The sequence below is a fragment of the Oncorhynchus masou genome, chromosome 5, assembly GCF_036934945.1.
Source record: "Oncorhynchus masou masou isolate Uvic2021 chromosome 5, UVic_Omas_1.1, whole genome shotgun sequence".
Lineage (NCBI taxonomy): Eukaryota > Metazoa > Chordata > Actinopteri > Salmoniformes > Salmonidae > Oncorhynchus > Oncorhynchus masou.
Window position 1 is genome coordinate 26,927,052 of NC_088216.1, and position 13,385 is coordinate 26,940,436.

At 39.9% G+C, this 13,385-nt stretch overlaps 1 protein-coding gene and 1 long non-coding RNA gene across 2 annotated transcripts; one reads left to right on the forward strand and one right to left on the reverse strand.

Moving 5' to 3' along the window:
* Positions 1-2,669: 2,669 nt before the first annotated feature.
* On the reverse strand, positions 2,670-10,880 carry LOC135538840 (nicotinate-nucleotide pyrophosphorylase [carboxylating]-like). Its single transcript, XM_064964744.1, has 5 exons — positions 10,246-10,880; positions 4,270-4,561; positions 3,698-4,008; positions 3,309-3,440; positions 2,670-3,066 (listed from the first exon to the last, which is right to left on the reverse strand). Exons 2-5 carry the CDS (start codon positions 4,520-4,522, stop codon positions 2,851-2,853), a joined length of 912 nt encoding a protein of 303 aa, XP_064820816.1. The 5' UTR covers positions 4,523-4,561; positions 10,246-10,880; the 3' UTR covers positions 2,670-2,850.
* LOC135538856 (uncharacterized) lies at positions 4,493-5,323 on the forward strand. The gene is made up of 3 exons (XR_010455499.1): positions 4,493-4,582; positions 4,724-4,820; positions 5,115-5,323. It is a non-coding gene; the product is annotated as an uncharacterized LOC135538856 (long non-coding RNA).
* Positions 10,881-13,385: the final 2,505 nt, after the last annotated feature.

Consider the following 13,385-nt stretch of genomic DNA (forward strand, 5'->3'; position numbering starts at 1 on the left):
CGTTTGACTGGTGCTGTATATATTTACAAAAAATATATACTGAACAAAAATATGGCTGCGCCCCTGCCCAGTCGTGAAATCCATAGATTATGGCCTAATGAATGCATTTCAAGTTACAGATTTCCTTCCATTAACTTTAAGTCATTAAAATCTTTGAAATTGTTGCGTTTATATATTTGTGTTCAGTATATATTGGGGATTGGAAATGCAGACAAATGTGTCATCATACCCAGTCCATTTCCTCATTGTGTTCCTCTTCCTGGCAGCAGGAAGTTGTTGATCAATCTGTTTTAACAGAAAAAGCAGTTTCATGTCCTGTCCATTCCACCCTGTGTGTGTATACACACTTCTGGTGACTGCCCATACCTAGTCCATCTCCTCTCCCTCACCACAGGTGTAGATGTTGGAATTTTGCGATGAGATCGATAACGTCATGCATGAAAAAGATGGCCAAGACCAGCCTTTATACTAGCTGATTTACAAATATGTCTGTACTGTCTCTTTCATGTTGTATTGAATGCTAGGGTAACAACTAGGGACCATGCTATTTTGAATGACTAGTCTGGGTGATTTTAATATAGGCCATAGTTGTTGAATAGGCTAGGGTCAGTTGATACGGTGATGAGGTGTATCATGACCTAGCCTAATTTACCCTGTTCCTCTTCTCCATTGTCCCTGGGAAAGTGTTGTCTCTTTTCATAATCCTGGGGACATGGTTTCTCAAATTAATTGGTTGTAGACTTTTGAGCCCAAATGTTTTAAAGCATGAAGTTATCCTGTCATTAACATTAAATGACTGATTATGACTGTCTGACAAATGCACCATCTTCTTTGCGTGAAAATTAATGAAAGTGTACTTGACAGAAGATGACTTATGACAGTGGCACTCGAGCCAGTGGTATGTGGCATTTCAGCCGATAGTGTCATTTCAATCCCTATCGCGTAAATTCAGTGTTACATCAAATTTAAAAGCATTGTTCCTGTGTTGGCGTAGACTGCATTTATGGTAAATGCTGCAGATGTCATCACAATAGGAAATTACTCTATTTGTAACACTTCAGCGATACAGATTGAATAGTGCCTTGAGTATTATTCACAGAACACTTCCTGTATTTACGTTTTGAACCGTTCATTTTACATCTGATAGCCGTCTCAGATTACCATAGCACGCTTTCATCTAGGTCTAGTCAATTGGAGCTTCTTGATGTTTCTGTAATGAAGCTGGCTGCAATAGAGGAGAAAAATAATCTACTTTGACTTTTCTTCTATCAGTTTAAGGAATAAATGCAGCTCTCCTTTATGGTCCTGCATGTCATGCCACTCCTGGTGGTAAGGAACCAGAAAAGCACCACCTTTAGGTAGACTGAGCCCAAAATATCTTCCCGTTTGCAAAATGTATCAACCTATTTAGCACCTCACCATAGATAAATACAAACCACGTTCGACATTTATGGAGCCAAAATCAACTTTGAGTTTCTAAAGTCAAAAGCAGATTGAAGCAATGTTTAAAATCTACAGATTCTCTTGCCCTCATGAACTACACATAAATGTACAGTTCTATATGCCAAGATGTATGGTTACTTCATAGTTTGTTACTTTAATAATTACAAATGTGAGAAAAAGCAACAAATAGCTAACAAAATCTAATTTACCAACTAGCCTTGAAAGAGCTCTGGTTATAAATGCCAGATAATCTCTTCCTAAATGGAACTGATTACCTGAAACCCTCGTCTTTTATGCCCTAGCTACCCACGTCATATCAGGGAAATGGTACACGTTAACTGAAACTTGGTTTTACAGTTACATGCTGACCACCCCGCGTTGCAAAATAAATTTACATGCATGTTACTCAATCATTGCGCCAACGAGCGTCTGCGTTGCCAAACGCTAAAATAGAAATCCGTTCTATTAGTGACGCTGAACACGGTGCAAGTCCTACCTCTCCCATCTCCTCATTGGTTTATAGAAGCAGAAATCCACGTGCCACCTCATTGGTTATACCCACGTGGGTGATTGAAAGATGACCTGAGGTCAGTTGGTCAGTCAGCTGTGGTAATACACCTTATGAAAGTTAAATGCCAATTGCCATATAAAGTCCAAAGAAAAAGAAGCCTGGAAGGAGGAGAGATGACTAGAAATGAGTCGGTTGACCGTTTTATCTGTGGGTTAATTGTCGGATTAGAGGACCTTGTGCATTTCAGGTAAAATAACAACCCAGGACAAATTAGCTAGCAACAGAAAGCTATCTACCTAAATTGCCATAAATGTTTAATGCTTTTTGACCTGTCGCCAAATTAAAATAATTTGTTCAGAGTTTGTTTTTATACTTCAACCTGCATGTCATGATTGCGTTTGGTGTGGGGGGACAAAATCAATTTGAGGACGCGGTTTGGGCATGATATTATTAGGCCTAAATAATGTCTACTCAAAGATGGTGATTTTATGCATGTTTAACTTCAGTGTTTTGAATACTGATATCTGATTTATTCATTTAACAGGTGATGGACTTTGATGGAAGTGCAGTGTGTTTCAATCCATATGAAGCTTTAATAGTATAGTGACTTAGTTACTAATTTGTCATCTTTTCTCCTGGTGGATCACAAAGATTAAGGATTTGAAAGAATATCCCATATAATAGATGATCACTATGGGACAAAAGAAACTGAGGGAACGGTCTTCACAGTTTTAATAATGATGTCTAAATTAGTTGTACGCAGCATAGACATACAGTCACCTCTGAATGTCATAATGGATTTTTTTTTCTCTTGATCATCTCCTGGATGAAAAGTGAGGAAATTGACCATTGCTTTTTATTTTCACTTTATTAACAAAAATCCTGAATTGCCACAGTTACTTTGATTGGAAAATAATTGGAAAGGGAACAGGCTTTTGAACCTTGAGGGAGAAGTCTACCACTGGGCAGCCCTGGGTGATGCAGCCCAGAGAGATGATGTCCACATGGGGGGAGAGATACTGGGGCAGGGAGTCTGGGGTCACCCCTCCACTGGCCTCGATTAGCAAAGAAGGGAACTCCTCCTTCAGAAGCTTGGCTGCCGCATGGAGTTCCTGAGAGAGGAAGGGACAGAGGTGGAATCGAGGCCGGAAGAAACGAGTGCGGGAAGAGACCGTGAAGAAAAGAGATTGAACGAAATGCACAGCACTGGAGGAAGAAGAATATTACATTGATAGTCCAATGTACATGAATGTCCAACGGAATTATGTCTTCTGCTTTATCACAAGCCCTCCAGTACATCTCTACCTCTTCTACATTACTTCCCTGATGCCTTTGGGAAGTCCATCAGTCTCACCTGTGGCTTAAAGTTGTCCAGCATGACGATGTCGGCGCCTGCCGTGGCCGCCTCACTGCCCTCCTCCTGGCTGCCGCACTCCACCTCAATCTTACTGCTGAAGCCACACACCGAGCGGGCGTTCCTCACCGCCTGGAAACCCACAGGTAGAAATCACATAAAATCAGTTCTCTATCAGAAAGCAACATTAATTTATATTCAAAATGCACAGAGGGAAAACTTCAGCTCTCATATTAGAAAAAGGACAGATCTAATGGTACATCTTGTATGTCTTTCATATTCCATGTATTCTTGCACTCTGATTTTCATGCATTTCAGAGGAATCGACAACCACAACATAGTATAGGTTGATGTCAAATGTACAGTTTGAGACATCCACCCTTGCCTACCTGTGTGATACTCCCTGATGCCCATATATGATTGTCTTTCAGCATCACCATCCCACTCAGGTCCTGTCTGTGTATGGACACGCCGCCCACCAGCATGGCATACTTCTCCACCAGCCGGAACCCAGGGGTGGTTTTACGCGTGCCAGCCACATGGCCATGCCAGCCTGCCTCCCTGGCGATGCTCTGAAGCTGGGAGCAGCGGGTGGCTATCCCCGAGGCCCGGGCCAGGCAGTTGAGGGCCGGTCTCTCCCCGAGGAGGATACACCTTGCTGGGCCTCTGACCACAGCAGTCTGGGTCACCTCATTTGGACCTGGTGGAGGTGAGGTCAAAGAAGAGTTTACCTAAAAAACACAGTGATCTGTATCTAAAATGGTTAGATGGTCATCAGTTGGAATCTATTCCAATGGAATTTTGTCAATGCCAAACTCGAAGCTCGTTTCCACAATACCTTCTCCAAATGAATTTGGCAGTGTGATCAGAGTTGGTGTATTGTCATCACATTTGTGAGGCATCTGTATTCTCTTAAACCTCCACAGCATGCTTTTGACCAGGTTCATAGTTGGTCTCTTACCGAGCTGTGCTCCCTCTTTGTGCGCCCATTCCACAGTGCAGCTGAGCTCAGTGAAGACAGCAGTGAAGAAAGGCCTGCCTGCCAGCATGCTGCACGGCGTTTTACACAACAACCTGGCCTCGACCTCATGTGACCCCACACACAGCCCTGCAGGGTCAAAGTTTGGTGTGTCCTCTGCCAGCCACTCCCGTGCCAGCCGGGTCAGTGTGTGGGGAGGGAGCGTGTTTGACAGGTCATACTGAGAAGTCGTCATCTTGAGAGGGGAGGTAAAACGTGATGCCGGAAAGTTGTTCTGTTAAGAATGGAGAAAGGGGTTAGTTCCAGTGCTTTAAATCTGGCTATCCACTGATAGTTAAGTTTGTAGTTTAAATTGTACCCTACAAAATGTCCTGAGTTCTGGTATGAATGAATCCCTGCTCTCAATGTGCTTTTTCAACCTCTTGCTTTGTAACAGTGTCAGTCTTCAGGTTAAGATTCACCACAAACAAAGAACGCTGGTGTGGTGACCAAGGGGGCCAATGACGATTTCTGATCCCAGTCTGCTCCTGCGGGTATGGTAATATAACTGGAGTACAAGTAACGAGTGCAGATTGCAAAGAGCGCTCTGTAAGCCACACCCTAGTGGGCGGAACTAGGCATGTTGTTTGTGCACTTGGACACATTGTAGTAAGGGGATATTATACGGAGATAGAATCTAATTTTACAATGGGTCTGCGGTGGTTCTGTGTAGTTATGCTAATATATATATATAAGTCAAGTGCAATGCAGTCAATTTTATCTATGACCTAATAAGTAAGATCTTAGGGATGCGCTCACTAAACCCTCTATTTCTCTGTATCTCCCAGGACAACGGCTGAGGGCACCCTGGCCGACATATGGACGTGTAGGGTTGAGGTCAAGTCCATGGAAAAGCAATGCAGAATCATTTACACCTTGCCCATCATAACCCAAGAACTAAAGCTGCATTAGACCATCTAGAAATCTGTTTCATGAATTTGAATGGTTATATTTTTCCATATGTTGCAATAGCGGAATAAACATCCTTTATTCTGTTGGTGTGTGTACCTTTGTGCGCTTGTGTGATGGGTCAATGTTTATAATAAATTGCTAATAATTGAATGACAATTCAGCCCAGTGGATCTTTATATTCTACAGATTCAGTCATGTAACAATTGGAAGTGTTTGTTGCCATGTAGGCCTAGTATTTAGTCTTTGTTGGGGTTAACCAAGGGGACTGTAATTCCTTAGGTGGTGGTAGCTGAAGATGTGTTAGCACCCAGGTGATGAGGCAGTGAGTGAGAGACTCTGGACACACATGTACACTGTGTTCAACACAAAGTGTCAATAAAATAGATACTTGTAGTATTTATGAATTTTGATACTTTAACACTTTTTTGGTTACTAAATGATTCCATATATGTTATTTCATAGTTTTGATGTCTTCCCTATTATTCTACAATGTAGAAAATAGTAAGACATAATGAAAAACCCTTGAATGAGTAGGTGTTCTAAAACTTTTGACCGGTAGTGTCCATTTTTGTATTATTCTAATGGCTCTTAAGGGGAAAGTAATGAGATTACGTTACTGAGTTTGGGTAAACCAAAATTTACGTTGCTGATTACAATTTAGGACAGGTAATTAGTATCTGTAACTGATTACATTTAGAAAGTAACCTACCCAAACCTGCCGATTAATTATACTTAAACTCAGCCCTAGGATGAACATTGGTCCTAATAATTTCAGGGAACTGAACGGGCTTCCAGTTGAATTCCGGGAGGTGTAGATCAAACTGTTTATGTTTTTTAAAATTATACATGACCTTGCCCCAGTTACCTGTATGGTTATCTTAATTTCATTGGAGACTCATCACACCAGAGCCATTTTTGCCCCCCCCAAAAAAAGTTATTTCCTTAACACTTGTGCAGAGGACCTGAATGGTGTACCAAACTACACTACCATTCAACAGTTTGGGGTCACTTAGAAATGTCCTTGTTTTTGAAAGAAAAGCTATTTTTTTGTCCATTAAAATAACATCAAATTGATCAGAAATACAGTGTCGACGTTGTTAAATCTGTAAATGACTATTGTAGCTGGAAACGGGTCACTTTTTAATGGAATATCTACATAGGCATACAGAGGCCCATTCCATTATCAGAAACCGTCACTCCTGTGTTTCAATGGCATGGTGTTGTTAGCGAATCCAAGTTTATCATTTTAAGAGCAAGGCACTCTCCTCTCCCCAAGCGCTAGAAAAATGTGTTCTCATTCTATAACATTTCAAAATGCAATTGCGGAAAAACACGGCTTTGGAAGCTTTGTCTTCTCGTCCCCGTCGAAGAGAGGAGTGTCTGCATTTAATATGATTATTTGTACATAACAATGGAAATTAAGTTTCACTTTCAATTCTTGTAAGTAGGCAGTATTTTCCTCATATGACGTGGCTGGTTTATGTACAGTCTGTGCTGGCTGGAGCATAAATACCCGTGCACTACAAGTTTGAGCAGGCGATCTCCTTATTGTCACTGGTAAGTAACATTTTTTACTGGCTTAGCTTGTTTCTTGCATTATGTCAAATTATACAAATGTGATCTGTAAAGTCATGTTGCTTACATTGCTTATGGATTCTAGACAATTAAATGGATATGGCTCAATAAAATAGTTTATATCAAAGAGTGTCTGGATAAGAGAGTCTGTAAATGACTAACATTTGACATGTAAAATGTTATATGCTCTACAGAGTGGTGCTAGAGAGGAGGATATACACAAACAAAATATGTATTTGGTTAGACAACTGACAGACAACATTACTGTGTAACCAGAAAGGGAAGAGCAAGGCACTCTCCTCCCCCCAGGTGCTAGAAAACAGAAAGGGAGTGGCACCGCAGCCATGACCGTTCAAATCCAGGTTTCTATGAAACATGACCTATATTAATTACTATGAGTGAAACATTCTTCCTTCCAATTAAAAAAAAAAACTACATTGAAAAGCAGTAGACCACTGATTGGTCAGCTCATTCTCCTCAGGAGGATGACATCATCCTCTATGATGAAAGTAATTCTTTTTGCAACGTCTGTTTGAGATGCAAGTTTGAGGTGGAATTTTAAAGCGCTTTTTTTTCTCTCTCCAATTTATGCTTTGGCCACAAATAAGAGTATAGGATGAGTCAACAACATTATTTGGGTATAATTTAACAGAATATTAACTTTTAAAAGTGAGATTTTCACTGGACAGTTACTTTAATGTCTGCACCTTTGAGTTGTTTGAAAAAAAGGGGGAGAAAAAAACAAAATAATACATTAGGTTGCGATGACAATGGCACTCTCTCTACATTGCAGGTTCAGCGGACAACATCAAGAAGCTCCTACAACACCTTGAAGAAAATAACACCATTTGCAGCTAAATCACTATGGTAGTTCACCGTTGGAGAAAGATCAATTCAATATTCATGAATTTTCAGGGAGTTATTTCGATTTTCTGATTTTACTTAAACTAATGTAAAAAAAAAAAAAAAACTCTTCAAGTGAAAACTATATAGTTGATGATGTATTGAGTTACACTAATGTTTATATGACTCTTCTCCTCTTCTTTTTGAGTGTCTCTCACTCACCTCCGGCCGAAAGGGAGCGAACAGGCTGTATGTTGCCTTATAACATACAAACCAATACTGATGGGTGATGCCATCGATCTAATCCGTGGGTCAGTGACGCGGCCCATGGTCAATGACAGTCAACGCTAATCGTGGGCCAGTGACGCGGTCCATGTCAGATACAGTCAGCTTTCTCTTCTCTTCCGTCTTCTCCTATAAATTACACATACGTTTTGTGCACTTATTGCAAGAAATTGTATATCTATTCATAAATTAGGCTACTACCTTGTGTTTGTAAAATCAAGTAACATTCTACAATTTAACTTAATTGATAAGACATCAAATGTTTCCTTTATATAAGTTATGTATGGAAACATGAGGGTGAACGTCAATTACAAACTATTATGAATAATTTCCCCAGAATTATGAAGCGACAGATGGTTTTTCCCCTGCAGCAAAGGACAATGTGGATGGAGTAAGTTATATACAGTAATATGTCATACACATCGTTTCACCGTGGCTCTGTCCACATCAGCATGCTTTCTCCATCTGAACATTTACAGTTTAAAGCCAACAAGAACTACACTCAACACTAGTTCAAAATGAACAGTAATATTCTTTGCCTTTGAGTAGGCCATGTTGGACCAGATAAATCTGTCATATTAAAAGTAATACCACATTCAAGTGAAGCAGCGAAGATTTTCCGATTTTGGATATTTTCTCGTCTTCCAGGATTTTACAGATCTCATCAAAAACTTCCACCATCTGAACATGTCTGGAGATGAGAAGATGGACTGGGTACGTGGTTTGATTATTCTTCACTGGGTGTACACATGCCACACACACGCGCACCAAAGGGTGTCGTCATGGAAACTATATGACGAGCAGTTGTCTTGTCTGTCTAAACAGGCTGATCAAGAAGTGGGAGTGACCTGCTGCCAGGAAGAGGAGCACAATGAGGAAATGGAATGGGTATGACAACGTACAATTTATCTTATCAATATCATGAATTCACTCTCTTTGTGTGTCAGTAATGGAAAAGCCCTTTGTGAAAAAGGGAAAACATGCTAAACTACCGTTTAAACCATTGACAACTAAGATCGAGAAGAATGTCACTGATCCTCCTATGTCAAGATGGTCAGAGCTAAAGGGGTTTATACTGTACGTCACGTGTCTGTACATTTGTAGAACTTGCACTAACAGCTTTGGGGACAATCACTAACTTTTTAAAATATTTGCGCAAACATATGGTGCAAACACTCATCTGGGTGTCTTTACAGATCACCTCAAGAAATCCCAGCTTCTGCATCTGGAGAGAAAGAAAAGATGAGGAAGACCGCCTTTAAATGAAGACAGCCTTTTAAAATCTTCATTAGCTACCCATCTGTTGGGTGGCTTGGTCATCAAAACATTGGCCTAGTTCACACTCCTGTTGTACAATGCATCTCACACAACAGCTGTGATACAATTTAAGGATCCTTTCAATGGGTTTGTCTGCACGCAAACATATTGGCAATAGTTGTGTAAAGATCCGTTGTATCACCTCAGCGTGAACTAGGCCACTGTAGCCTAAATATGGCATTGGTACACTCGAAGGGGTTTTGTAAATACTGTACAGTAGGATATATGGTTATACAATCTAGATTTGATATGCAAATATGTTGAGTATCTATTTATTTTCTCACTCATCTGTCATTCGTTGGCCTATTTAATATTCTGTGTTTTGAGGGCAAAAGGGGGAGGGGGGGATGACTAAAATATTTGGAATGTGTCCCTAATGTTTTGTACACAGTGTATATATATTACCCCACAACATTCACTCTTCCCATTAGTCCTTGGATTTATTTTTGTGTAGCTAATTCTCCTCAAAAAAGTACATCTGCTGTCTATTTGTTTGTCAATATTCATGTGTTCAGTGTCTTGTCTCCTTGTCAAATGAGTGTGTCAATTTAGTTGTATATCTGTATCACATGAAGTTATCCTTCGAACAGGGAAAGGGTGGTGCCTAGTGGGGGCGGAGGTGCCTAGTGGGGGCGGAGGGGTCAAAAATCAACACAAACTATGAAGTACTGATATCCAATGATGTGCATAAAACGACTGACTGTAAATTACATTCTTATTGGCATTGATTTTTTTGTTGATTGACAATTTTCAACAATGCAACCACTGTGGTGCTCTTGGAAATACACTAAAACAAAATAGACACAAGATTATAGCGTATATAAAATACACCTCATCAGTAAGGAGGAAATAAATAAAATAGATGATCAAGTAGCATTCATTAATACAATTATACTTTCTTTTAGCATGTGCAGTTTTAAAGCATATTGCCCATAAACTATTAAGGTTAACTTAAAACTAGCATAGGACGGATTTTATATACACTACCGTTCAAAAGTTGTAGCCTCTTAGAAATGTCCTTGTTTTCGTTGTACGAGATCTTCAGTTTCTTGACAACTTCTCGCATGGAATAGCCTCCATTTCTCAGAACAAGAATAGACTGATGAGTTTCAGAGGAAAGTTATTTGTTTCTGGCCATTGAGGTTGTAATCGAACTCACAAATGCTGATGCTCCAGATACTCAACTAGTCTAAAGGACAGTTTTATTGCTTCTTTAAATCAGAACAGTTTTCAGCTGTGCAAACATAATTGCAAAAGGGTTTTCTAATGATCAATTAGCCTTTTAAGTCAACTGTGATTCCACGGTCTAGCATCTGTTCAGTCTCGTGTGGCCCACTTGCAGCGTTGTGGATCTGATTGTCATGGGTGGACCAGTATGAACAGGTATGCACTCTACGTCGTTCCCATAGTCGTTCCCATAGCCCCCCCCCCAACAGACTGGGTAAAGGCGTCAGCATGCTTCTGCTCGACTTGCTCCTAGCTGAACAGAACGAGTGTTCTTGCATACTCCCTTAAAAGCTTGAAAAACAAGAAAAAAAAACCTGCAAGAGTACTGTTTGTCCATTTTGAGATGCCGTAGCCAGTATACACTTCCTCAGAATTAATCTAAAATAACTCAATCGGTCATAGATTCAGTCAAAAATGTCACAATTGTACATGTAACTAATATGCTTGGTGCAGTATTTCTCAATTAATAAATGCATGAAAACTAGATGTCTCTTGTTGAATGACAAAGACTTTGAATAATCCTTATTGTTGACCTATCACCGATAAAGGGGCGTAGACGTCGGTAAGGGTTTTTTCAGCTGTTCGGGCACACAAAACAAACATCACAAAATGCCATCATAATATACGCACAAACTCGTCCGAACTGTTTCGCTGGGAAGCATGTGGACGCCTTAAGGCACATCTCTGATATCAAGAGATCAACCTTTAGTCACACTTCCAGTTCACAATTTCAGTTTACATAGTCTTTATTTTACTTGCTCTCCAACAGAGAACAAAATGTCCAAAATCAGGACTGTACAAAACACAATGAAATCACAATGGCTATTTTTTGTTGTGAAAAAGGACAGTGTGTCGTCTATAACAAGGGTCAATTACAATAATGTGAATTTCAATTTTCATAAACAATTTATTCCGAGCACTGGTGGTCATGAGATAATCCAAAGAATTGTTAAACAGCGCCCCCCTCAGGCAGAATATTTTCTATTGAGAAGTGTTTGGGACTTGTTTCCGTTTGCTACTCAAAATGTATTTTACTTAAATCAGGCAAAATTAACTGCAATACATATGTTCTGAAATATTAGATTAACTAAACAGAACCACCGCAGGCAGATCTATCGCAAAATAACAGGCCTATCTCAGTAATAAAATGTGTCCCAGTGCACAATCAACATGCCTAGCTCTGCCCACTGGGGTGTGGTTTACAGAGGACTCTTGGCAATGGCAGTGTTCCATTAAGGAAGCTGAAGCGAGGTGCACCAGTCTATGGCCTGCGTGGTGAACGGGCAAAAGTGGTGAGGGAGGAGCGCTCTTCTCAAATCGAACCATAATTTGCGCTGTTCTGGTCATGTTGTCAACAAGGCAGCATGGTCTATCGTTCAGAAATACACATCTCTTTTCCATAAAAGGCACATAAAGCGTTTATCAAAAGCAATCACTTTTGCACGCGAAAACCCATAATCCTACTCACTACAGGGCTGCCAACATTTGAACAAAGTTTGGAGTGAGATTTGCCATTTGAATTTCATTGCCACAACCCCATTTTCTTGGGTCCTCCCCCAAGAAAATGGTACTGTTTTAAAACTAATCTCTGCAATTTTACATATTTTGACATGGTTTAGGCCTATGACCAGGGATTTCTTTAACAGGTCAAGTGTATTCAGAATGCTTTGAACATTAAATGAAAATTAACACTCAGAATTCAATGACTGTTACTTTGAGATTTTTGGGGAGATGAAATGTAAACACTACTAATAACAAAAAAATGGTACATATTTTTGGGGTTGTTTGACACTATTCAGACAGTAATTAAATGAGATCGGGAGACAGGCAAATGCTAGAAACAGTGCACCAAAGGCTCTGCACAGGAAATTGTAATATTAATGGTTGATGGCAGTGGTTAACCAAATCATAGATTGCAGTCTCATTGTCCATAGAATGCTTTCAAGGTAGGGATACAAACATTTTGTATTTTGTAATTTAGGTGAACTTGTTCTTTAAAATAGGTCTGGAAGAAAATCCTGCTTGCTCTCCAGAAGGGTTGGCCACCCCTGATCTATGTTTCCCAAGTGCTAGTTGTTTGAAAATATTATAATAATCGTTTCTCCAAATCACCCAATCTCCCCCCCCCCAAAAAAAAAAATCTACTGAATATCAATATTCAGGTTGTTTATGTCTACTAGTTGAAGATCCTTGCCATCGTCTGACTATATATACAAAATATGATCCATTTAGGAGTTGAGTCCCCTTGTCATCTCTGCCTAGCACAATACTAAAATCTCAAATCATATTGGCTTCATGGAGCATTTAATATCAAATGCTTATTTGTATGACTTTTTCAAAACTGTCCATGAAGGGCAGCAATAATGTATAGCATAATATAATTCATTTTCAAAGACAAGTAGGCATATATTTCAACTGTGACCTGGCCAAGATAAAGCAAAGCAGTGCAACAAAAACAGTTACAAATGGGATAAACAAACATACAGTCAATAACACAATATAAAAATCTATGTAGTAAGGTTTGGGAGGTAAGGCAATAAATAGGCCAATAGTGGCAAAATAATTACAATTTAGCATTAACACTGGAGTGTAGATGTGCAAGTAGAGATACTGGGGTGCAAAAGAGCAAAAAAATAATTTGGGGATGAGGTAATGGGCTGTGTACAGGTACACTGATCGGTAAGCTGCTCTGACAGCTGATGCTTAAAGTTAGTGAGGGTGAGATACAAGACTCCAGCTTCAGTGATTATTGCAATTTATTCCAGTCATTAGCAGCAGAGAACTGGAAGGAAAGGCGGCCAAAGGAGGAATTGACTTTGAGGGTGACCAGTAAATATACCTGCTGGAGCCAACAAGAGCATTTTTACGAGGGTATGTTCGGCAGCAGAAGTGAAGGCTTT

What these genes read in the sequence shown, in the direction of transcription:
- LOC135538840 (XM_064964744.1), bottom strand. Translation starts at nt 4,522, where the DNA reads ATGACGACTTCTCAGTATGACCTGTCAAACACGCTCCCTCCCCACACA. An exon ending in CAAAGAGGGAGCACAGCTCG is followed by an intron (nt 4,009 to 4,269) that starts GTAAGAGACCAA and finishes CACCTCCACCAG; the next exon opens with GTCCAAATGAGGTGACCCAG. An exon ending in CATCAGGGAGTATCACACAG is followed by an intron (nt 3,441 to 3,697) that starts GTAGGCAAGGGT and finishes GTGGGTTTCCAG; the next exon opens with GCGGTGAGGAACGCCCGCTC.